General features: G+C 36.5%; 1 protein-coding gene across 1 annotated transcript; it reads right to left on the minus strand.

Moving 5' to 3' along the window:
• Nucleotides 1-3,186: 3,186 nt before the first annotated feature.
• Nucleotides 3,187-25,867, minus strand: LOC120083358 (zinc finger protein ZPR1-like). The gene is made up of 16 exons (XM_039039088.1): nt 25,550-25,867; nt 25,239-25,283; nt 25,115-25,155; nt 24,942-25,023; nt 21,543-21,587; nt 20,947-21,003; nt 19,113-19,172; nt 18,896-19,023; nt 17,613-17,877; nt 17,449-17,515; nt 16,108-16,178; nt 15,939-16,028; nt 15,562-15,670; nt 4,308-4,399; nt 4,027-4,132; nt 3,187-3,579 (listed from the first exon to the last, which is right to left on the minus strand). Exons 1-16 carry the CDS (start codon nt 25,673-25,675, stop codon nt 3,491-3,493), a joined length of 1,473 nt encoding a protein of 490 aa, XP_038895016.1. The 5' UTR covers nt 25,676-25,867; the 3' UTR covers nt 3,187-3,490.
• Between the last annotated feature and the right edge of the window lie 635 nt (nt 25,868-26,502).

Genomic DNA, 26,502 nt, shown 5'->3' on the forward strand with positions numbered 1-26,502 from the left:
TCACAAACTAATTGTTCATTAGAGGATCAGTGAGACTTAAGGAACAAAAGGTAATCTCGGGGGTAAAACAGACATTTGACTCAGCTATTATTACAAACAACCTGTGAAGGGTTAACTTACTAATCATGGTTATATCGAGTGGACATAATATATCTACAGTGAGGAGAGTGCAACTATGGGCTTTAGTGGAGTGACCCATTAGTTAACGAATGGAGGTTAATTCGGTGTAAAGAGTTTAGTCAATTAATCTGGAATCGTTGAAACCCATGATCTGTAGGTCCACGAGGTCCCCCTACTAGCTTGTAAATGAATTAGCCTTAGAGTAGCATGATAAGTTAATTTGAAACGTTCAAATTAGAATTAAGGGAATTAGTATTATATGTGATATATCTATACGTGTAATTTTAGAATTAAATGAAATTGAAGAATTTAATTAATATTTAAATATGATTTAAATATTAAATTCATAAATAAAGATTCATGAAGGTGGAATTTGTGTAAAATTAATTTAATATTTGACATTAAATTAATTAGAACTAATTAAATTATTTAATTACTTATTATTAATTTTATTAGAAAATTAATTTATGAAATTGATTTTGTAAAATTAATAATGTTTTCAATTTTGAAATCAAATTGATTTTGGAAATCATTTTGTAAATTGGAAAAAGATTGGAAAATGAAAAGTTGGAAAACTTCATTATCTTAATTGACAAGCTCACTCAAACTCCACCATTTCTTGATTCAAATCTCCAAGCATGAGTTGCACCTCATGCAGTCTATGCATGATTGTCTTGCAATAAATAGAGATGATTGAAGTGGAAATCGTTAATGCAAATTGTTTGTACTTGCTGAAGATTTGTTGAAAACTCAAGAGGTTGAAGAAGTGTTCTTCAAGTTTCTGTAGGGAGTTTCTTCTCCAAATTTCCTTTCATTCAAGCTTATTTTAAGTCCCGCAACTCAATCTAAAACGCCAAGAGAATAGTAAGGAAGACCTTGAGGTGGTTCATAAGAAGATTTGGAGAAGATTTGCAGCTAAATTCGAGATTCAAAAGGTTCTACAAAGGTATAACTTGAAACCCTCTTATTATTGTATGAGCATGCTTTATTTATAGCCAAAATTGATGAATTAGAATGTTTATTAATCCTTGTTATTTTCGTTGCATATTGATATACTCCTACATTAACTTCATATGATTATATAGCTTGTTGCATAAATTTATTTACCATGCATTTTTTTTAATTACTGAATCTCATTTTAGTCTTCTTAAGTATATTTTGGGATTGGTATTGAATTGGAATGGTTGTTAGTATATATTTCTATAGTACATCCGTCGTAATTTTGATGATATCTTGGAGAGGTACACAACAAAAAAAATAATGTTAAAAGAAAATGACATAAAGAAAACAAAGTTTTAGTATTTAGAGAGGGGGGGAAAAGAGAAAATTTAGAGAGAAAATAAGTTAGAATTGTCCACAAAATTTAAACAAAATGCTAATTGAAAGTAATAAAAAAAATCGAAATGAAAAAACAAGAGTAAATTTATTGAGATGAAAGTTAGAGACAGTAGACACAAAATTTAAGATTAACAAAAAGTAGATTTAGACATATATAATCCACTATATTTTAGAGTTCTTCTAATAAAATATGTTGGGGTCTATCTTCTATATAGTTTAGAATATTTTATTTTACTACCTTTAAAGATAATAAATACTAAGTTTATATATATAATTTAATTTTATACAAATTTTTAATGTTTAAATGGTACACGTCCAAATTTTGATGTACAAACTTATATACATCAAAATAAATAAATAATAAAGGCTACAATCGCTTGAAAAAATAACTTGCATATCAAACAACTGACATGCCACTTTTCCACACGCTTCCTCAAAATATTCCTCTACCTTTTGGATCTTCTCCATTTAACCTTTAAAATAAAGGCAAACCAATGACAACTCCATTTCTTTTATTTTCTCATTTCCACTTATTGTTATTATTGTTTTTTTGTCCACCAATATAGAAAAAATCAAACCTCCCTTCTCTTAATAGACTATGCCAATTGAACAGAAAATGGCCTAAATTGATCCAAAAACTAAAAGCTTCTCTACGATTGACCTCTTCTTGAAAACATATTTATTTTACTCTTTTCAGATGTGAAATACCACTTTTACCCTCATTCTTAAATACTTCTCTTATCGTCTATGTCCTACATCTATTTTGCTCTACCTTTTAACAACCAAAAACGAAAATTCAATGCCACTTAAAAGTAAAGATACTTTAACATTTTGCTCAACTTATAAGCATGGTCGGAAAGAACGAGAAAAAACATATAAAAACGAGTAGTCAATTTATAAGCATGACCAAAATAAAACTATCGTTTACACAGAAAAAGTGCGATCGCTAACCTCACGTGTATGATCGTTCACCTCGAATTGCACAATCGCTAAATTCTTACTTGACGATCGTGCATGTGCAACTCAAGGTGAGTGATCGCACACGTCAGGTCGGGGATCGCGTACAATGAAGTCAACAGTTGCACATGTGATGTCAACAATCACCCATTATTTCTATGCAAACGATAATTTTGTTTGTCATATCTTTATCAAAACAACTCCATTACAACTAAGTGACCACTCATTTCCATACGTTTTTTTCTTATCCTTTTCAACCATGCTTATAACTAGCAAAATGTTAAAACATCTTTACTTTTAAGTGACATTGAATTTTCATTTTTTGGTTGTTGAAAGGAAAAGACAAAAGAAACCTGGGAAATAGAGGAGAAATATTTAATACTGAGAATAAAAATGGTATTTCACATGTGACAAGGGTAGAAAACAAATGTGTTTTCAAGATTTTTGGTTTTGGACAATTTTCCCAATTGAAATATAATAACAATCTCTCATTGTATGAAACTATAATGAGAGCCATAAAAGATCGCCCAAAATCTTGGAGGAAAAAAATCATTTACTTACGTTTTCACAAAATCTTGGCAAAAAATAGTTCAACCAAATTCCTTTTAAATGGCCTTAATTCATTCAATATGTAAAAGATACGTTAAAGAATCCTACAAATTATCTCCAACAATATGAACATTTTTCCTACCAATGATTGAACTATACTCAACAATAACTTATGAAAAGCTATATTGAAAGCAAGGTCAAGAAGGAAAAGAAAGGTCCATGTGGAACTAAAATTAAAATTTAGGAATAAAGTTCCAAAATCAAGCCAACAGAAACCCTTCATCTGTTTGAGTTTGTTCAGCTTTAAATGACATTTATGGAGTAAACACACTGAACATCGCCTACATTTGTGGATGCAGTTCCATTAGGAATAAATATAATAAGATACAACAATGGATGAAATTTTGATATCTACAAGTTTATAAAGCAAAACCTATAACCGGGGAATCAACCTCTTTAGGATAACTAAAAACTCGAGTACCAAAGCTTTCTAGATTTTCTAATGTAGCGGATTTCTTTTGATTAGTTAATTATAAGCAGCATCAGCAGCTGAGGTGTCCATGTCGTTCAAACCGAGTTCTTCATTTTGTTCCCAGGATCGCTCATATTCCTCGTCTGTGAACAGAACAAAAATTAAGTATCCACAAGAAAAAAACTAAATTAAATCTAAGTTCTCTTTTGTAATAATTTTTCATTATCTACTAGTCATGTTTTCTATCTCAACTTTAAAATGTTCTAATCAATTTATATATATGTGATAACCGGGAGTTGGCGCTTTCATCTCCTATACTCGGGGGCACCCACACCCACCGAGGGCCAGGCGGACCCGATACAGCACAAGCTCGTAAACCAAAAGATTATAACTGAAAGAGTTAATTGAACCTGGAAACTGTCTGAAATTTAACGGTTGAAATACTTGCAGCAGGGTCAGAGTTAGAAATTACAACGGAGTTTCCGTCGATTCATTAAGAGGTCGTATGCCTAAAAAATATATTACTAGTTTCCAATTGCTATTCCGAATCAGAATTTGAAAAAATGAAAAAGGCAGGGAAAGTCACTTACATGTTAACTGATGGTCATCTTTTATATCATCAGTCAATGGTGCAATAAACGAATTTGCTAGTGCATCATCAAGGATTAGAGTCCAAGGCTGTTCCAAACTCAAGAGCTATAATAAGAGAAGTAAGAAGAAAGAAAAATTAGGTTATGGTGAATATACCCAAAACATGGAAAATAGTGTAGCTTAGTAGTTAAATTTGTTAAAATAAGTACTGCAGTGAATGGCTCAAAATTATAGCTCTAGATACGCATAAAATAACATACACAAAATCATGATCATGTACCTTGGTTAGTCTTGTTTTGAAGTCCAACCATTTGTTTCTTTTATTTTCATCAAGACTGTCTCCAAAAGTAAATCCATGTACTCTCTCAAGACCTGCATTGATGGAGATCCATAATGATATCCAGTTGTGGGTCCATATTTAATTTAAAAGGATCGAAGTAAAAACACATAGCTCATATTTCAAGCATTTACTCTTGGCTGAGAACTTTCTACTGGATAGAAAAATATTAAGTTAAAAAGAAACTTCTAGAAACTATAAAAATAAAGTTTCTAAGTGGGTTTCCATTCATTTACAAGGCAAGCATAGGTTGTGAACCTATTTATGGGTGTAGACACTACGTTTTCTTTTTCTTTTTGTTGAAATATATATATATATATATATATAACGACCCGAGTTTAGGAGGGATACATGAATAAATCGAGATCACATCTGAATGAGAAGGATCTTGAGAACATGAAAGTACGGTTGAGAAAGGCTTAAAAGAATTGAAAGCTACTACCTATACCAACAAAGTGCATCTTCCTTTATGGTAACTCAAATCATAGAACTCCGAAGTTAAGGGTGTTTAGCTTTGAGCAATCCTATGTTGGGTAACCTCCTGAGAATTTTCCTAGGATGCATGTGAGTGAGGACAAAACATGCTGAAAGGACCAGTGTTGGTTTGTGGGGATAGTCTTCAATCTTGGAAGCACAAGAGGACAAGAGGATAACATGTCAGGTTGCAGGAGATGCAGGAAAATGTCGGGACAAATAAGGTACCAAATCCGGATTCCGAATCCTGGGCCTAGGATGTTACACCCAAGGTCTATACTTTTCCAAAGTTTTCGTAATCCTAGCCATCTTTCCCATCTTCTTCGGGTTTTCATGAACCATTAACTCTACCTTCCACCACATATTATTGTGCATAGTACTGATAACTTTGAAGATGACGTTATTGATAAAAAAAAATAATAATAAATAAATGAAAATAGAAAATAAAAAAGTTCTTTAATTGGCAAAGACTAGTGCTGCATGACAGGCTGATTTTTGGCAGACAAATAGATATGGAAGACCCCTCAAAAGGATTCTGGGCCCAAGCCTTAACATCCCTTTTCCCTAGACCAACAAACCAACCATAAAGGATAAGAATGAGGGTACCGTCTTCTTCGTCTTGTGACCAGCAAGAGGACAACAGAAGCCTAGAGCGAAAAGAATAATCGAGCGAGTAATATAGAGACCATCGAGTGCAGTCTCTTATCTGGACGAAGATGTAACCACTATAACAAAGAACAAAGGTTTGATTTCTCACCCAACAATGCTCCCAAAAGTGCAACCTTTGAGCCATCCCCAACCAAATTGGGAGAACCTACAAAAGTGTGAAGCAATAGCTATCCATAGGTTAATCTCACAACCTAAAACCCAATCATAAGGGTGCAAACCATATCTACCCACTATGATCCTATGCCACAAACCATAGGTTCCATGAAGAACTGCCACAACCACTAGGAAAACAAAGCTTCATTTTGTACTCTTAGGTTACCCATGCCCAAGCCTCCAAGTTTCACTGGCTTACAGACCATATCTCCCCCGCCACCAGACGGGACCTTAACCCTTCGTCCACTCCTTCCCATAAGGAAATTCTTCATCTATCTCTGGATGGTTCTACCAACCAAATCTACGGTTCTAATAGAAGAAAGGAAGTAATCATGGGAAAGATTGGGACCTTCTCTCTCTACTCTATCTCCTACTCTCTCCACACCCTCCCTCCTCATTGAACCTGCAACCATGAGCTTCATCTTAACTCCTTTGTCATCCACCACCATGCCTCAGCCACCACTGACCAGTGTGTTTATAGTTGAACGAAAAGCTTGCTCGATAGAGATTGACTCTTCTTCTCATGGCTCTCACATCCAGCTAATAGAGACCTCTAGAGGCAACGCGTTTTTTTAACGATTCATTTGAGCACTCTTCATTGGTCCACTAAAACCTTCAAGTCCCTCCTCACCTCTTCTCTGAATCATAAATTCTTCAAGGAAAACAGGGTTGATGACCAAATTTTTTGGATCGAAAAGATATCAAGCAAAAAAGGATTCTCTGCTGAAATCGTCAAGATTACTACAATGCAGGAAAAAATTATTTGCTGCTATCTGCTGGTGAAGAAAGAAAGGGTTGGCATGCCCTTATAACCTCGCCACTAACTCAGATGGAACCCCAACAACTTCCTGTCTTATCGATGGAGCCCAAGCAGCAAGCAACACTAGTTTGAAAGAGAGGACAACTATGGAAGAGAATCCTTTTACTCCAAAAACCACCTCTTTATTGCTAACCCACAAATCAAAGGTACCCCTCAACCCCAGTCACTTTTTGCCACAGAACAATTTATTGTTCTCAAGAGGAAAAATTTCATGAAGATTGGTACAACATTCTTCGAGCATTCATAATGAGCCTATTATGTGCTGTGAAGATCATGAAAAAGAAAATATTCTTGGCTCCTACAAAGATTGTCAAAAAGTTGGCTCCTTTCATCTTCATTATTCCCCATGGAATCATGAAGAATCCCTCAACAAACAAGTTGTCCCTTTTATGGAGGTTGAATAAAGGATAGATGGGACATGGAAACCTTCAACTTCATAGCCTTGCTTGTGAAGGCATGCTGGAAGTCGCTAAAAAGACTCTCAACAGGATGGACCTCATGGAAATTAACTTTAGGGTAAAAAACAATACAACCGATTTTCTTCCAACAAAAATCAACCTCCCCTCGCCTTCTTGTTTTCAGTACATATAATTGGATCGTGGTTCCCCTCACAACACAAAGGAAGTTATTGGACCAGCAACACTGGTGCAGTTTCATCTAAGCTTTGTGAGGATACGAGTGCTAGATTCTTCAAGGACTGTTCAAATCCTCCAAGGATTATTAGAAATACCTTTCCTAATCTCTTTTGTTGTAAACATGGACAATCCCTCAAAGATCCATTTGGATGTAGTAGGATTAGGGTAAATTAGGGTATTAGAGTCAAATCCATAAATGATTAAGATTGGGATTAGTTTCCATTGATTAGAGTTAGAATTAGTTTCCTTGGTTTATTAGGACTAGGATTAGTTTCTTTGATTAATTAGGATTAGAATTAGTTTGCTTCCCAATTCTTTTTTTTTTTTTCTTTTTTAAAGGAAACAAGCCTCTTTATTCATTAAGAAAATGAAATGAGACTAATGCTCAAAATACATGGATACAAAAAGGATCAGCAGGTGCTCCAGAATATCTCAACTAGGTTGACACCCCCTTAGCATCCTCATCACTTCCGAATACTAGCAGCAAATGAAAATACACGGTTTCATAACATTACAGTGAGAGACAATCTACAAATGGGGGACAAAATAAGAACTAGACGACCTAAGAACAAAATAAAAACAATGGAAGCTAAAAAGTCCTTGGCTTCAAAATGCCAGAGAAAGAAAGGCATGCCAATTCAAGCTGATTTCCTGACTAGAGTAGTCTGCGAAGGTTCTTGTGAGAGAGCAACAAAGTGAGGCTTTAAGCTTGGCTACTTCTTGGCTGCTTCAAACCTTGTAAACCATGGAGTTTCCTTGTCTTAAAAGATTCTTTGGTTCCGTTCAAACCACAACTCAGATAACACTGCCTTTACAGCATTGACCCACAAAATTTGATGAGATTTCTTAAGGCTTGGACCTACTATCAGCTGCTGGACATTATCTCTTAATGCAATCCAAAAGCCCAACTTAAGTTGAAGATCTTGAAGAGTGATACCCAGCAGTTCTGAGCATAAAAGCAATCGAAAAGAAGGTATTGGAGATCCTCCCAATTTCTTTTACACAAAGCACATCTATTGGGAGAAATGTAATGGGAGGCAAGCTTCTTTTGCAGCACACTTGAACAGTTTAGAGTTCCAAAAATCATTATCCAAAGGACTATATTTATTCTCCTCGGACTTTTATACTTCCAAAGAGCTTGACTTAAGAGTTTATCGATTGGAGGGGCTTTGCGAAGGTGTGTGGCTAAAGATTTTACCAAAAAAAGTCCATTGGATTCCAGTGACCATGACCGTGTGTCAAGGGCATCCTTCACTTTTATTTGTACAACTAGGCTTAACAACTTTTGGAAGTCAGTAATTTCATCTTCTTTCAATAATCTTCTAAAAGAAATGCTCCAAGAGGTAATGCTTTGATCCCAATGATCCGACATTGAGCCATTTGGTTGGATAGATAAACGTAATAAACTAGGGAATCTGGTCATAAAAGGAGGATTGCCTATCCAAGCATCCAACCAAAAGGCAATTTTATGGACATTGCCTAAAACAAAAACAGCCAGATTGTCCACTTTCTGCCATGACCTTGATATGTTAATCCAAGGGCTTCGCCTGCCTTACCGGAAGTGTGCCTACCAAACTCGTTGCTGCCATGAATGCTTTTGACCACTTTACACCAAAGGGAGGAGCTCTCATTCATAAATCTCCAGCCCCATTTTGTTAAAAGAGCCAAATTTTTTTCTTTTAAACCTCCCAGCCCAAGACCTCCTTCCTCTGAGCTTTAGACACCTGCTCCCATTTAGCTAAATGGTTTATTTTCCCCCCTTTGTGGCCTTCCCAAAAGAAATTCCTCAAGATTTTTTCTAAATTGGATAACACCTTCCTTGGTATCAAGAAAGAAGACATATAGTAAGTAGGAAGATTTGAGAGAACTGACTTACAAAGAGTCGTCCGTCCTCCTCTTGATAGGTTGTATCTTCTCCATTTATCTAGATTACCTTGAAGTTTGTCAATAACTGGCTGTCAGAATTCCACCTTTTTTGGGTAACCACCCAATGGGAGACCGAGATAAACGAGGGGGAGCTGCTCAGCTTTACAATTGAAATTAGCAGCCATCAGTTTGCTTCCCAATTCTCTATAAATATAGAGGTCGTCTTCTTATTTTGATAACTTTTGATTCATTTAAATAAAGTTCTCTTGATAATCGTCAATTGGTACCAGAGCGCCAAGATCACTGGGCTTGATGGAGGGAAAAAAGCCCTCCACATACGATATTGTCGTACCTTCATCAATGTCGCTCATGATCGTCGCCGATTTGTCCAGCGTTGCGGAGATTGCCAGTTTGGAGACCACTATCGTCATCATCTCGTCAGATTTTGACTGTTCATGCCTCGTCCGTGAAGAAAAAATGGTTTGTAAACGATGAAGAAGAAAAGGAGTGTTGGGTTGTGGTTACACACGATGAAGAAGGAAAGAAACAAGGGCAGTTTTAGTATTTTTCTTCCAAAATAACCCTAATGGACACTTTTACCACATTAGGCCTAATGGGCCACACAAGGAATTTTAAGTTTTATTTTAAAGATGATGGCTCAAGAATCAAATACCATTTCAAGTTGAAGAAATTTTCATGAAGTATTAATTTAATTCCAACTTGGATTTCGGAAATTTTATGCCAAGAATTTTCAGTTGGAGTCTATCACACTCAATGAGCCGAGAGAAGGAAGCTTCACTTTATCACCTCGAACTTGAGGACAAGAATTTTCACTTTGTTACTTAGAATTTTTTTTAACCTTCGCTTCAAAACTTTTTAAACCTTCGTTTCAAAACTCGATGACCTTTTTTTTTTTTTTTTTAGAGGAATAGAATGGTGTAGTAGGATTAGGGTAAATTAGGGTATTATGGACAAATCCTTAATTGATCAGGATTGGGATTAGTTTTCTTGGTTTATTAGGATTAGGATTAGTTTCTATGATTAATTAGGATTAGGATTAGTTTGCTTTCCAAATCTCCATGAATAGAGAGATTGACTTCTTGTTTTGATAACTTTTGATTCATTTGAATAAATCTCTTGATATTCATCACATTTTAATCTTTCTTGTTGCTTTTTTAATTCACCTTTTGTTCTCCCTATGAAAGGCCCTTTTTTCTTACCTTTTGGAGTATTTCATTTGTCAATAGAATCGTTTCTTTTCCCAAAAAAACAAAAATAGGAAGTAATCAAGCATCCCAACCAGCATATGGTGCATGAGGGTAAGTCACCCACCTTTGGAGGAAAAATCCATTCTCAAGGAGGACAACAGCTTTTTAACTTTCTCAACACGAAGTTCCAAAAAGTTGCTTTCTTTGCATTATCACCAAAGGGAGGCCCTATGAGTAACCTCATGCTCATAGGGCACCCTAGAATCCCAAAAGCTCAACTTATAAGCCTCACAAATTTAGCCACAGATGGAACTCTTTGCCACGTTAATCTTCAGACCATAAATAACTTCAAAGATTGACAAAAGGTCGTTCAAATTAATGAAGGAATTTTACTTGATGGAGGGAGTCCAAGTTTCATACCCATCTTTTTTGTAAAAATATAAATGAAAAAAGAGAGCTTCTTAGCGCATCAACTACCTTAGCTTTAGTTTCATCCCACACGGCAGGCACAGGCTCCATATATGACAGCACCTAAAATGTCCTATCTTGCTCAACTTATTTGGACTAGTTCCTTGGTTTTACATTTTTTTAATATCTGTGAGTGTTCAGGCCAGCTTACCTTGGTTTTACGTATTTATTTCATGATTTTATAGTTCTCAGACGTGAGAAGGTAGAATTGACTATTAGGTTGAAAACCAGGCTCAAATGGACCAAATGGAGGCTTAAATCATCAACCAAGTCAAGAGGAGGCAAAGATTTACAAAAATGCCCCAACATGCAGGCATTGCAGCGTCCGCACACACATCCCACGATGCCTAAAGCAATAGGCTGCCTTAGACAAGGCGTTGCGGCTACAAGCAGCATCACAGAAAGTGTCACACACAGCCCATTGAAACATGACGCTGTGGGTAACGCCGTTGACGGGGTTTAAGTAGCCTCTTTTACTTTATAGAACATCTATCAAACCGTTTTCTTGATCTTCCCCCCTAATTCTCTACCATGTTTATCTGTTCTTTCTCCATTTTGGTCTATATTAATGCCTCAAAGTCTTACTCACTAAAGAGGAAGTCTATTAAAGGCTAAGAGGTAAGTTCTAGCTCGGGTTAGAGGTTTTCCCCTTTTGTAAACTTATGAGATTTGCTCAAAACTCCCATTATTTCTACCTTTTCTTTGGGTTTCCATCTTGGCTTTACATTTCTTTTTTTTAAAACAGAACTAGAACTTTTCATTGATGAAATGAAAACAACCTAATGCTCCAATTACAATGATACAAAAGAGGTAATTGAAACTAAGAGAATGAGGATCAACGAGCGCACCAAGCTATCTCAACTAGGTTGACACACCCATAGCGCCCTTATCATAGATAAGGAGGATTACAAAAAGGAGAGTTACAAACATATTTCTCAACATAAGACAATTGAGTAAATTACACCAGCACCACAATTTCATTCAGCATCTAAAGATGAATTTTTCTTCAAGAACTCAGCCATAGAAACACAATAATCAATTGCTCTCCTCGAATCATGAGTTGAATCATCCGCAAATCCACTGGTAGAAGCAGATACATGTTTGATGAAATCCAAACCCGTTCTTATCTTTTTGAAGTAAAAATCCCTCTTTTTTCCATTTGATTTTTCACGTCATCATCAAGTTATGATTCTATCAGAAGAAAAAAAACCAGAATAAAGCTCATACATAACACTATGTATGAGCTTTATTCTGGTTTTACATTTATGATCGTGTTTCTTTGAGAATGTCAGACAAACAACTCAAAGTTTTGCATCTTCTTTGAGCAACAGGCAACTTCCTTCAAAAGCTCCCCAAGACATCTTGCTCCAAGCTCTATTTCATCTGAAAACTTCTACAACTTCTCTTTCACAGTTCTTGATGCATATCAATGATTCTGCCCAGTTATACCCATTTCCTTCTTTCTGTTTGCATCTTTTCCTTAGCTTAAACGGTGGTATCTACTACCCCTTTCTCCTCCATTTTTTCCACTAATTTCTTCATTAAATTTATATTTCCTGGAATTTTCTCTTCCTTCCTTAATTACTATGTCCTCTTCATTTTGCCGGTTCAGACCTTTCTGGCTATACTTGATTTTTTTCATAGTTCATTTAACTCCAATGGCTTTTGAACTGTGGAGCTCATAGACACAAAATAGCCCTTCCAGACTTCAGCAAAAAGTGGGGGGAAGGAAAGAAAAGAAGCAAGGCTTTCTTTTTTCTTAAGTGCACAATAAAATAAAATAACAAAATACAAAATGTTACAGTAACAAACACAATAAGTGTAAACCCTAGAACATATCTTACTAAGTATTTATAGATATGGTGCTGTAAACCTTAAAATTTATTTTACTAAGTATGTATAGCTATTGTGTGATGCCTATGGTTGTTAATTTAATTGCATGCCATGTTGTTAGTAGTGTAAAAGCGTAAAAGGGAAGGAAAATTTTTCTAAGTATAGAGAACGGATGCTCTCGGGTGAATTGGGAAGTTTTAATACTTAAAAGGAAATAGGAGAGCTTGGGATGAGCGACCTTGCCATGCTATGCGCCCAAGGATTTAAAGGAGGAAGTTGGATGAATATGGCATGAGGCATGCGATGATAGCCCATATAGAGGTTATATGCCTAACAAGGAAGGACTTGGCCGTGGCTATCAATATCAAGGATGGGCTAACTTCGCAAAGAGGCTAGTAAAGGCTAAGGAAAGCGACATGCAAACAGCCAAGCTTGCCTAGGCTGTGCGATGAAGGGCACCAAGTGATGCTAAGGAGGTTAGTAGGCATGGCCCAAGGGCTAGGTGGCAACAAGGAGTGCATTGGCCAGAAGGCTTAGAGGTTAGGATGTGTGTCTATCTAGGGGCTATGCGATGGTGCAAGGGGCACTGAGGCGTGTTTAGAGGTTATTTGAGGCATTGATGAGCAGCAAGCCTGGACACAAGCACCTAAGACAAGGCGAGTGTGCGGTGGCTGGTATATGCGATGACCGAGAGAGAAGGCTTGGATGGACACTAGCCTGAGCAACGAGTAAGGCTAAGCCTATGTGTTGAAGTGAGGCTTAAGCACCCAGCTTAATCACCCGGTTAGTGAGCTAAGTGGCATGATTAGGGCCTTAAGCAAAAAAGAAAAAAATAGCGGCCTAGGTGTCACCATAATAGACCCTCTGATCATGCAAAACTTAGTATAAAAGGAAGTTTAGAAAGAAGAACTCGGTTTGCACAAAGTACTCATGCAAAAGGGGAAGAACTGTTGCCAAATAAAAGCTTGATCTGTGCTGAAAAGGATCCTAGGCTGCCAAGAGGAAATTCACATGGATTGGAGCTGAAAATTGAAGAATTCCACAAGTGTTCATGGCTCTCGAATTGCTGGCAGGTTGGAAAGATTGAAAGATTTCGAGCTCATCACAAGGAATCAAAGGCTGAAATTTTAAGGTAAGATAGTTAAAGATGTTTGGGAACAAGTTCTTAGAAGGAAATTTTGTAAGATGATGTCTGGAATTTAAGTTATTTAAGCTGGAAGTTGAAACTAGAGTTTTGATAGGATGAACAAGCAAGCAACTGCAACCCAAGCATAAGCAAGCAGCTGGCCGCATAAGCAAGCCCGTGATTGGTGAGGGTATGCGCTAGTGTTGGTGGTCGTAGACCAAGGTGTGCGCGCGGGGTGAGCGTGAGGCTATGCACAGCGGGTGAGGCGCTCTGAGGGGTCACGATAACCAACACCCATCGCATAGGTAGGAAGATGCGTCCTAGCATCTAGAGAGCGTCGTGTGCGTGTTGCCACCCACCAACCTTGGGGCAAGGTAATTTGACTAAGTATGGGCATTGTGGCGAGCTACGATAGGCATTCATGAATTGTAAGTGTCATATTAAGCTCGAATATTAAATTAAGTCCAAAAGGGAGCTCGTAGTATTAACCCAAGGTACTCACTCTTGTCGTAGGGCAAACACAAATAGGAGAAGCTTATCAGCCGTTGGGGAAGACATAAGACTGTGACTAACTAGCTTTTAGTAAGCTGAATTGAACTAATTTTCATTAATTTGTTTTCCAACACATGCTTAAATAAAAATTGAGAAGTGGTAGCATAGTAGGTGGGCGCATGGTCCCTACTCTTTTAAAGCTTTAAAGTTAGGCAAATTTTAAGCATGCCTTAAATGAGTTTTACCATGAGTTTTCACATAATGTTTTTCCTAGTTTTAAACCAATTTTTAAACCTATACGTGTGAAACCCTACAAGGAATTCATGAAGCATATGAATGCGACCATATATTAGTTGGCATTCCATGAGTTAAAACCATTTCTCAATGATTTTCACGCTAGTAGTGTATTTCTACTGGATGCCTATTACTTGAGAATGTTGAATCTTACTTAAATTAAGTTCTACAATATTTTACTGAGAAACCCGATACTAAAGGTATGAAGGTATCTGGGTCCCCTGATACCTAAGGGATGATGGTATCCAAGGCATATGAGCAGCTTTTGGGGCTTGACCACGTGCACATAGGTACTATATTATCGACGTTGATTGTATTAAGATTACTCTACATCAGCTAAGAAAATTGACGTTGAGCGATCGAGCAAAAGGGCCCTCCCTCAACTGAGGCTGGAAAATGATGGTTTTTCAAGACTTTATGTTTCTATTACACTTATTGATTGCTTAACCCTAGATTTAAATAGTTTATGTTTTAAACATGAGCATTCTTTCATATCATGTTTAAATAGCAGTATGTTCCAAATAGTCACTTACGGGGCGTTTAACTCACCCTTTTCAATGTTTTCATTTTATTTTTCCCCAAGTAGCGGTCAACACCTCGAAACCTAGTTGATCTGCCAATCTACCACACAAAGATCAAGGACCCTGGAGGAGCTGGAATAGAAGGAGCTCAGGTGGTTAAACTTGTTTTGTTTAAGCATACCTCCATGAACATATTAGGGCTAAGGGTAGAGTTGAAGAGGGACCCACTACTGTGTGTATCTTGTGTACAAACTATTTTGTTATATATATATATATATATCGCTTGTGCATCTATGTTGGCTACGTGTTGTTATTGGGAAATGTTTAGTCAAATGTATGTCTCTAAATTGTTTATCAGGTGCACAAAGCTCTCGAGTACAGGTTTCTAAGGCTGAGATGGGCAGTGGATGTCAAAGAAGAAGGGTTGGCATCTATTGTCCTCACATCTTCTCCTAGGTTAAGAAGGTAGTCTGGGAGGGGTGTGACAATAAGAGAGTGAGAGTTTAGAGTTTGATTAGACATTCAGAGGGAATTTGTTGTCATTTAAGATTCTAAAACTGACACTTGCAGGCAGTAAATGAGAAATCACACAAAAGTATACAATACAGCATACAATACAGCAGATTAAATGTGCTTACTTTCACTTATCTTTGTGATTAAACCTTCAACAGTTGTAACAATTCCCCCAAGAGTGCCACTTGTCAGCTCCAATTCAAGATCTGGGACTTTTACACTTGCTGTATCGGACTGATAAAAGAACATTCATCAAACTCTATGTTCCAACTTACATGATACAAGCACTGGTAACTTCAATCCTGATTTGCCTTTTTCTTTTTTTTTTTATCTTTTAAAGAAACAGAACCTTATTGATTAAAAAAAAAACAAAAAAAACGAAAAACTTAATTTATATTGATATTTGGAGAGTTACTATCGAACTCCTAAAAAGAGCTTAGCAACGCAACACCCCCAAAAACAAACTATACAAATTAAACAATTTTGTGAACAGTTAACAAACCTTTATCACATCTCGACTGAGATCTCTAACATCCTTCACACAAAGACTAATTATCTTTCCTTTTTCAGGGATTCGCCCTCCAGGCTTCAGCTGCATAACAAGATCATAATAATCATCACAACTAAAACAAGCAGGTGAAAGGGTACAACATAGGCAAGTTAAGACATACCTCAGAACTACGGTAACCACAAGCATCACAAGTAGTTGCCATGACAATCACTTCTTGGAAGTAGGGAATTTCTGTGTTTTGTTAAGTCTAAATGTATTTGTGCAGGAGCCTCTCATTTAAATAAATAAAAACCATAAAAAAGTTGGAAGAGACCAGATGATTCCCCCTAGTTAAGTTGAATGCTCATAGTAGATCAACCATTTCAAAAATAATAGAGAAAGAGAGGTGGCAATAACAATTAAAAATCCTATTCTTTCAAATTTTATATGTGAAGAATTAAAGCAATAACTAAGAAACCACAATTAATGGATGCAACTGCTGTTGTTCAGTAGCAGATCTTTTTTTAGAGGTCCTCATTGGTGAACCTCAACAATATATCATATACAAGTGCGCTTTCAGGCTCTAAATTATAATTGAGAATGGATTGTCTTTGTTTGGCCCATCAATGAATCATAACATCTAGCTTAAACCAAAAATTTACTTAACCTATCAAAGTCAGATGAGTTCTCCCTTTCATGATAATGGAAGAGTCATGTGGCATTCTTATTTTTGTGCTATTTTGTGGGATATGTGGCTTAGGAGGAATAGTAAAACTTTTAGAGGGTTGGAGAAGTCGATGGAGTAAGTTTAGCAGGTGGTGAGATTGATGCATCCCTGTGGGCTTCCGTTAATTGGACTTTTTGTAATTTTCAGCTAGGTGTACTTTTGGATTGGAGTCCATTCTTGTAGCTAGGTGTACTTTTGGAATGGGGTCCATTCTTGTAGCTAGTGTGGCATTTTTTCGTGGCCTAGTTTTTTGCATCTCCTTGTATATTCTTTCATTTTTCTCAATGATAGCACAATTTCTAGCTTTAAAAAAATAATAATAATAATAATTTTTTAAAAATAAACCATGTCAGACTTCTGAAAAATTTTCCTTCAAAAAGAAAATAACAAATTCCCTCAGTATAATACCCAAGCATGCCCTTCCCAGTACAATTGAGATTCTATAACAGATGCATGAGAGGATAACAGCTTGGAGTCGAAGTTTCAACACCAAGATACTATGGTACACTATCAAAATTACAATGTAAACATTGCTTCATCTCATATTTTGTGAGATGAATAGGCTAGGATTTCAGATTTCTTACAAGCACAACTGAAACTTGCAAATGAAATAATAATAATAAAATGAGGTTTGAAGATTATATTCACAAAAAATCGTCGGAAGAGTAATTAACAGCTGAGCATATAGTTATAATCATGAAATTAAAACATTCATGCATAAAGACTTAATTTATCCTTAGTTCCAAGAGTTAATGAGTTGATTTAGTTCCATCAATTGATCATCAATGAGGATACTGGTTACAAACATTCGAGTCTCACATCTAACTGCACAAGCTCCACATGTCGATGGGAAAGTCATCACCTATCAAATGAAAGCACACGTCAAGTACTTATCATGGATGTAGAACTTCGAAAGATGCTAAAGAGCATCAAAACAAAAAATTAAACGATTCCATTACTTCTTCTGGTGCAGTGTAACGAAACAAGGCCTCAGCAATCTCTCCACTGTTACTTTGAGCTATTGCCCGATGGCAAGCCATTGCTCCTACAGATCCATGTGCCTCTCCTCTAACTTGATTAGAAGCATCAACTCCACCCGTTGATGCTCCACCCTGAGCTTCCGCTGGTTGTGATGGTTCAACGTAATAACCCAACGATGCTTGTTGTTCTGGAGTCCGCTCATAAAACTTGATACTTAATGATGGATCTTTGGATGGTGCAAATCTAAAAGTAATCATCCTCACATTCATAAGATATGCATTCTGAAATACTTTTAAATAAAGTTTCTAATATACTGAAAAGAAGGAATGTGCAATAATTAATTTTCACCCTTTAGTCCAATTTTCAAATCGAAAAAAAAATCAATTATATTATTTTTATTTGACGAATTGCATAGTACCAATTAACTCTACAGTCTACACGGTGCATTTCCTAGCTTTAGTACTGATGTTTAAATTATTCTCTCTGAACAAGGTGCATTTAATTGGTTTAGTATTAACATTGGTTAAGCTGCTGTTGGCAAGTGTTGAAAATTATGGACAAATTTTTACGTATTCTAAAATACAAAAAATAGAAATTATATTTTAGACCACTTTTAAATAATGTAGTTATGAGCTTAGGAGTAGGGTATACATGCAATTTTTTTTGTTTGTTGTTGTTGTGTTTTTTTTTTTTTTTTTGAAGAATAGGGTATACTTGAAGTTGAACTGATGATGGTTTTGAAAAACATCGGTTAGTCATAGATATCTATTCATTTTGATGATGGGAAAAAACGTACATAGCTAAATTATAGAGATAAAGTAAGAAAGTGTATTGTCTTTCAAAAAAGATACCTACTCTAATTTCCATCAGAACTTATTACATAGAAAAGTGATACTTCTGAATCAAAGTAGCAAGTTAACAAATTTGTAGTCAGATGAAACGAAGATATTAAATCCTTAACTAATTTACATTTGAGGCTTTGATAGCAACTTTTGTTTGACTTGATTAACTGTTAAATAAGGAAATCAATTGACTTATATAATGCATATAAAACTTTGATAAACTTATAACATATTAATTTTCTTTTATATAACTAGTAACTGAATTGATGAAATCTATTTAATTTGTTTTCTTACAAGGTGAAACAAATTAAGAGTACAATGTGTATTGCAAAAAACTAAACATAGCAGTTAACTGAATGTTATAACTCAAAACACATGACATTAAAATCAGAAAATTATAGCTCAAGTTCATCACTTACGGGTTCTCAATGAAGCTGTTTCCAGCTGGATCATCCAAGATGAAGGAGAAAGGTGAATCTCCCTTGGCACAAGCTTTCAGTTTCACAAGAAACTGGTCTATTGCTTCAGCAGTCTGAGGATCCACCTTCTACAAAACCCAGAAGATGCAACGTGAATATAGAGATGCCCATACATATGTCAAATTGACAATCAAAGGATAAAAGCACGATTACAAACCCTACGTTCCTCTTGAAGGGCTTCCAATCCATCTGCAGCTCGTACCAATATACCTTCCACCTAAAATAATCATCACACGTAAAGGATGGTTACACAATTTGTAATGTAGGTTTTCTGTCCTGAAGAGAGAGGAAGTACAACATTGTAAACTAAGATATGGTTATGAAAGAAGAAACTCTATATTCCCATTCACCAGAATCTCATATAGGCATGCATAGTATAGGAGCCCTAAACTAATATATTGTAAAATTATAGTAAAAGACAAAAGGACTAAAATGTTGAAACAAATATCAATATAAATGTTGTAGGAAACGTGCAATAGCTTACTAAAAAAATATTGAACTCATCAGAAGTCGCAAATAAAAACCAGAAAATTAAACAGATGTTTGAAATCATGCACGTGTAAGCACATCATTCTCACTTATTGGTGTCCTAAGTAATTAGTCATGCATTATAAATCAATTAATTGGAAGAAGTCTTCAATACAGTCAAGAAGAAAACAAAAGAAAGAAGTTCATCCTTCACAGTATATTCCTAGAGTCTTTTTTTAAGGGAATATCATTGATGAACGAAATGACAGGAGCTTGTAGCCTCCCAACACCAAAAGGTGAAAATCCTAGCATTCCTTTCACTCCAAAGGCACCAAAAGAAAACTCAGATTATAGCCAACCAAAAAATCTTTTTTGTACCATGGAAAGGGTGACTCACATTAACTAAAGCTTGAATACCAGAGATGTTATTTGGCAAAACCATAGACCAACCAAAAGAAGCTCTCACTGTTATCCAATAACGATAAGCAAAGGTACAATAGACAAAGAGATGGCAAGGATTACATCACATAACAAGATAAAGAGAGGGTGAGATGAGGCATTCTCCTCTCTAAGCAATCAACGGTATTAATTCCGCCATGACTAAGTGCCCATAAGAACATTGCTATTTTCTTAGGATAAGTAACCTTCCATATCACCGAATATAGGTGGCTTGAATTAGAGCATATGGTATGAACTAAGTCATTCATAAGAGATTTGACCAAAAACACTTTAGTGGAATCCAGGGGCCAAATCCAAGAGTTATCAGCTGAACCTAAAACACTTGATGTAAGAAAATGGGATAGACTAAACCATTCAACCACTCAAATTCATTAAGATTCCGACACAGACATAAATCCTATGTTGCTTGAGAACTGACCCAAGCATGTGCAACAGAGCAGTGGGGGTTCGTAGATAAACGAAAAAGCCTTCGTAGTACCTAGCCAAGAATCTCTAAGGCCCCAAATTACTCAAACCTGTAGGCGGGGTAAAAAGGGAAAACAGAAGGATTGACATATGAGGAAGTGGGCGTTGGTTATGTCAGGAGAATGTCCTTTTTTTTCTTTTCTTTTGACAACATGTGAGGAGGGAGGATCTAACCTCTGACCTCAAAGTTGATAGTACAAGTTTATGTCAGTTATGCTCATGCGAGCACCAAGAGAATGTTATTATTTTGGGGAACGAGCGTGTAGGTCATTTTTTGTGGAATGTTGAGCTAAGGCTTGGGGAGGGAATCCCAGCTCTCTCGAAATGTGGGGCATTACAGCAAGACATAACTCACATGAAAATGTGGGGCATTACAGCAAACAAGCACAAAAAAGTAAAAAGACATAATTACATAGCCTCGTACAAATACAGCATAAGAATTACCACAAATTTATAATAATTAAAACACGCAAAAGAATACCTCAAGGCTACAAAAGGGGAAGCATTCCACAAACACAGATGCTCAAGACATAACAAGCAGAGAGCCGTGCAAATATTAAAACAGATAAGCAATATGAAGTAGGATTTTGAGGAGTTACAGTTGATAGAGTTCCACGTTGAGCCTCTGCTGGAATCTCGAAATCCAATTCTGGGATCTGCTCACAGAATATATAATTATGGTCATATAGCTGAAAAATCTTACTGAAAAGTTCAAGAGTGTATCTATACTAGTCAGAGAAATCAACTGGGCTGTCCAAAACATCTTTCAACCCAACCCACGAATCCCCCCAAACATCTTGACATCTTTGTAATTGTATATCTTTATTGTTTTCATTGTTTTCTAAAGTAGTTCTTCAAATGCAATCATTAAGCTTTTTTGAAATATAAAGTAATTACAAAATATTGCAGTTCCAAGCTAATATATAAAAGAAAAAGTGGAAATATTAGAATAAGATGCAACTTTCTGAAAAGCTTATCAGATTATATAACAAGAGAAATTTGTTTTACAAAATTACTGAATAGATTAGGTTTTCTTTAACAAAAATTGAAACATGTCCAAAAAATGCTGAATATCAGTATATTATCTACTTAACGGGGGCCAGCATGGGCAGAGTTAGAAAGCCTAAAAAAATGAATTTAATTGGCAATTCATTCATTGTAACAGCATGAATAGGTGTAACACTGCATGTAGTACCTTAATAATGGCAGATTCAGATTTAACCACTTGTCGATTGAGCATCTGCATAAATAATGACCGAATTAGAACTCTGGGTAAACTCAAAAAAACATGCAAGTTTGAACATAGGACTCACCTAAATAAGCACGGATTAAGAACCAATGGCCTAAGATCGAGAAAATATTTTCAAAGCTCAGAATATTTCTGTTGCGTTGTTTGTAAAAGAAACCAAGAATTCATCGAGAGAACTGAATTACTATACAAGGGCACAAAAAATTAAGGGAAATAAGATACAGCCAACTCCACGAAAGGGGACCAGAAACTAGCTAAAAGAAGGCCCTCCAATCCAAAATAGCAAGATATAGTTGATAAGTGCAAAGGGCCCAATTGGCTGATGCCTTCGAAGAGGTGCTGAATGTAACAACATCTTACCACTCTTCCCAAGATCTCTCAACCCTCTAAAAATTCAACTATTTCTCTCAAATCCAAGACGAAAACACACAAAAAATAATGATGATGATGATGAACTTTAAAAAAAAAAAGGTTTCTCCTTTTTCTGAAAGGAAGGATTCAACAGAACCTTCTCCATCATTGAAAGATGATTTCTATTGCGGGCCAAGCAAATCCATGAAGACTAATCTGTCACTCACATAATACTTCAAGAAAAAGGACAGATAAGGGGGTAATCAATGGAAGAGCATAACAACTTTTACCCATCAAATGATGGGAAATGACAAGTAGTTGAGAAGGGACTTAGTAAGGTCAAGAAGATCCCCCTCCCCCTCCCTCTCCCTCCCTCTAATGAAAAGAACAACTCATTGAGAATAAATGAAAGAATACGATGGTAAAAAAAAAAAGCCAATAAAAAAAGGAAGCACAGCTATAGTAAGCAACTTCAGCCACACAAGATAGTGCCTATAGAATGATTACAAAAGGTCTTCGAAATAGAAGCCTACTAAGCATCACTAGGATTCCTCTCCAACCCTAAACACTTTGTTATTCTGCTCACCCCAATACCATAAAATAGCACACACCCCAACTAGCCATAAAAAATACCCTTGTCTCTAAAGGGCGGATGGAGGAGGAACTCCCCGAACATATCGCTGGTGTCCCTATGCCAAACAAGCAAGATACCAAACATTTGAAAGAAGTTATCCCAAACGGATCTCCCAAACTCGCATTTCCAAAAAATATGATCCAAGTCTTCCTTCGCTTTTCGACAAAACATACAACAAAATGACCCAACTAACAAAGGCATCTTCCTTGCAAGTCGATCCATCATGCCAACACGACCTTGTAAAACTTGCCAGGAAAAGAACTTCACTTTCCTCGAGATCTTAATTCTCCAAAGAACAGAAAAAACCAACTCGCCTAAGGGAGAAAGGTCTATCAAACTAAGAAGAAAAAAATTACATCCCTCCAGGGGTTGGGACTCCACACCAGCATATCCTTTCTCCCCAACCTAAAGTTTGTACTCCTCAATCAAAAACAAAAGAGACACAACATCCGTCACTTCCCTATTGGATAAAAAACAAATAAACCCAAAAAATAAAAATAAACATAAAAAATACAAATAAAAAAAGAGCTCCCAAACCAAACAAGGAATTCAGACACCAACCAATTTTAAGAAGACAACTAATGGAGAAAAGGAAACATAGAACATAGGGGTTTATCCCCCACCCCAATCCTCCAAAAAAAAAAATAAACATAAAAAATACAAATAAAAAAAAGAGCTCCCAAACCAAACAAGGAATTCAGACACCAACCAATTTTAAGAAGACAACTGATGGAGAAAAGGAAACATAGAACATAGGGGTGTATCCCCCACCCCAATCCTCCAAAAAAAAAAAAATAAACATAAAAAATACAAATAAAAAAAGAGCTCCCAAACCAAACAAGGAATTTAGACACCAACCAATTTTAAGAAGACAACCGATGGAGAAATGGAAACATAGAACATAGGGGTTTATCCCCCACCCCAATCCTCCAAAAAATTATGTTTCCATAAGTTTCTTATGAGCCTTTAACAACCCCCACCCCCCAAGGATGAGGACCATACTTACTACTAACTAGCAATAATCCTATGCCAAAGAGAGTTGGGCTTAAGGGAGAAATGCCAAAGCCATTTGGCTAGCAACACTTTGTTACGATACCTTAGATTCCTAATTTCTAACCCCCAGGTAATCGGCCTCCCAATGATCTCACATATGACCAAGTACGTCCCTTTCCCTTTTCATTCTTTGATCCCTTCCCAAAGTAAATTGCAGATAAGCTTCTCAACGTTCTTACAACCCACACTCAAGCTTTAAAAAGGGAGAAAAAAACAAATAGGGAACCACTAAGAACGGAACGATCAACGTAAGATTCCCTACTTTAGAGACGAAGCCTTTTTTCCAAGAGGAAAGTCTTTTCCTAACTTTATCCACCACAGGAGTCCAAAAAATTAAAGATTTGGGATTACATCCAAGAGTCAAACCAAGATAAGAAGAGAACTAACTTTACAACCCACCACCTAAGTTTTTCAGCATCACAATTGACCCCATTACCTAGCATCCTATTAATCTTCAACCCTGATATCCCTTCAAACAAGGACAAGATGTGATTCGAAATTAAAGACATATCCTCATTACTAGAGAAGAGGGAAAGAGAGAGAGAGAGAGAGAGACAGAGACAGAGATTGTGTTATCCGCAATTGACGGTGGGAAAGAGTCACCTTCTCTCTTCCAACCTCAAAGGGCTCAAGGATTTTACCATCAACACATATAGCAGCGATCCAGCTTAGAACATCCACCATAAGCAAGATCAAAAAGGGGATAAAGTGTCACCCTACCTCTCGTGGCCAAAACTTTATCCCTAGGGCTTATGTTAATGAGGAAAGAAAAATTCACATTCTCATGCAACTTCACATCCAATCTTCCATTTATACCCAAAGGCCAAAGCCCATCCAGAAAATTCCAATCCACATATCGTAAGCTTTTCTCAAAATCCATTATAAAAACCAGTCCTTTCTTTTTTTTTTCTATAATCCTCACTCGCTTCCATTAGCTATAAGGGTATGGTCCAAAATCTATCTCCCCACAATAAAAAGCCCTTGCGACTCAGAAATCATTGACAGGAGCACTCTTTTTAAACAGTTAACCAGGATTTTGGCGAGAATTTATAGACACTGGTGATAAGACTAGTAAGCTCAAAATCCTTACCCCCTTATCCTTCTTCGGGATTAGAATATCTTTTTAAAAATAATCTTATGAACCAAAATAACAACTAGAAGAAAGCATTGAGACGATAAGCAGATATATATTATATCATGAATGCTTAAACTATCGGGTTGTAGCTGCTTGTAAGCCTCCTCAAGGAAACATATACAGTGGAAAGGAAATATATACAGCAAACATGATTTAATTCCATCAAAATAACCTTCTGGTCGCCTGCATGAACCTCCAAACAGTAGCAACAGCCTCGTGGCTGGATCTCACCAGCAAACTGGACTTCATTGTTCCTGAAAGAAACCCAAGGCAACTCATAATCAATTATCACATGATGATGAAACCACCATATTCCCCGAGAAAATTTCATGAGTAACATATTACCTCTCACCACAATGTGGACATTCAAAGGCTGACAACAAAATCTGCAGTAAGGTTCATGTCTCATTGAGGCTTCAAAAAGACGACCAATCACTAATTGAAAACGCGTAAAAAATTAGAATATTACCTTTCTGAAGTGCGGAATTAAAGTTAACAAAAATCTTGTTATCCCCTGTAAATGCAATGCAGAGAACTTAACAAGTTATATACAAACAAAATAACTGAAACACATCAAAACGACACTGAAAACCACATATATCTTCCATTTTAATGTAATGAATCAGAGGATTCTCAACTTCTCTCTCCTAACTAAAAACCAGGCAGTCACAAATCAAAATTCGAATTAAGCTGCTGAATGCGGCAGAAAACAGAAACAGAATTTCGTAATTGTAAGCGAGAGAATTGCTAGAAGTAGAAGAACGGGAATAAAGCGAATACGTTTTCGCCGCAGCGCATGCAGAGGCTTTCTACTTCGTAGCTAGGAACATCAGCGTCTTCGTTTGCAACCACTGCTTCGACGACCGACTGCACGTCCAAGACTTGTTCTGCATCTTTTGCTGCCATTGCTATCAACAGGACGGATTCGTTCACTCCTTTTTGCCGGCAGGAGGGATACTTGGTTTCTCTGAGTTTGACGGCCGGCGGGGCTCCTCGGTTGTTGTTATGGTGGTACAAAATGAGTTTATGAGAAGAGGCTCGAAAGTTCCTAGTTCTCCCTCGCTCTTTCTTTGTGGGTTTTTTTTTTTTTTTTTTTTTTTTTGTATGGATGGTCCTATTTGAAAGCCCAAATGAAAAATGGTCTTCATAGAAAAAGTAATGGAAGGTGATCTTCTACATACGTCATGCATGTGATTTTACTGATTTGTCCCTGAGATGTATCCATCGCATTTGTCAATATCAATTTACTCTATCCTTGATGGCTCGTCACACGTTCCTCGATGCACGGTTACTCAATACCCAGCTTCATGGTCACTCGACACGGCTACAATCGACATGTGTATACTTGATCATATCCACGTCATACTCGATGCTCGATTATTTTGAATCCATATCACTCGATACAGAACTTGCTCTGTAGTTAATGCTCATGTACGAATATACACAAATTGGGGAATTTTCTAACCATATACATGATTCTTTCAAATCAATTTCTTGAAATTAGAAGTAATTTTTTTAATTAACTAAGAACAAACAGAACTGAAACACAAAAGAGAAAACCAGGATCACTTTCCCTTCAAAAATCCACTTTACAAAACATATTTTTTCTTGACGGATATCAAGTTATAAAGGCATTGAAATCATTTCACTATATTGTCTCACACCTCAAGTAAGTAAATGTGCTTTTTCTTGCAATTTTTTTTACTTTTCCGATGATGTGCGAGACATACAAA

The sequence above is a fragment of the Benincasa hispida genome, chromosome 8, assembly GCF_009727055.1.
Source record: "Benincasa hispida cultivar B227 chromosome 8, ASM972705v1, whole genome shotgun sequence".
NCBI lineage: Eukaryota > Viridiplantae > Streptophyta > Magnoliopsida > Cucurbitales > Cucurbitaceae > Benincasa > Benincasa hispida.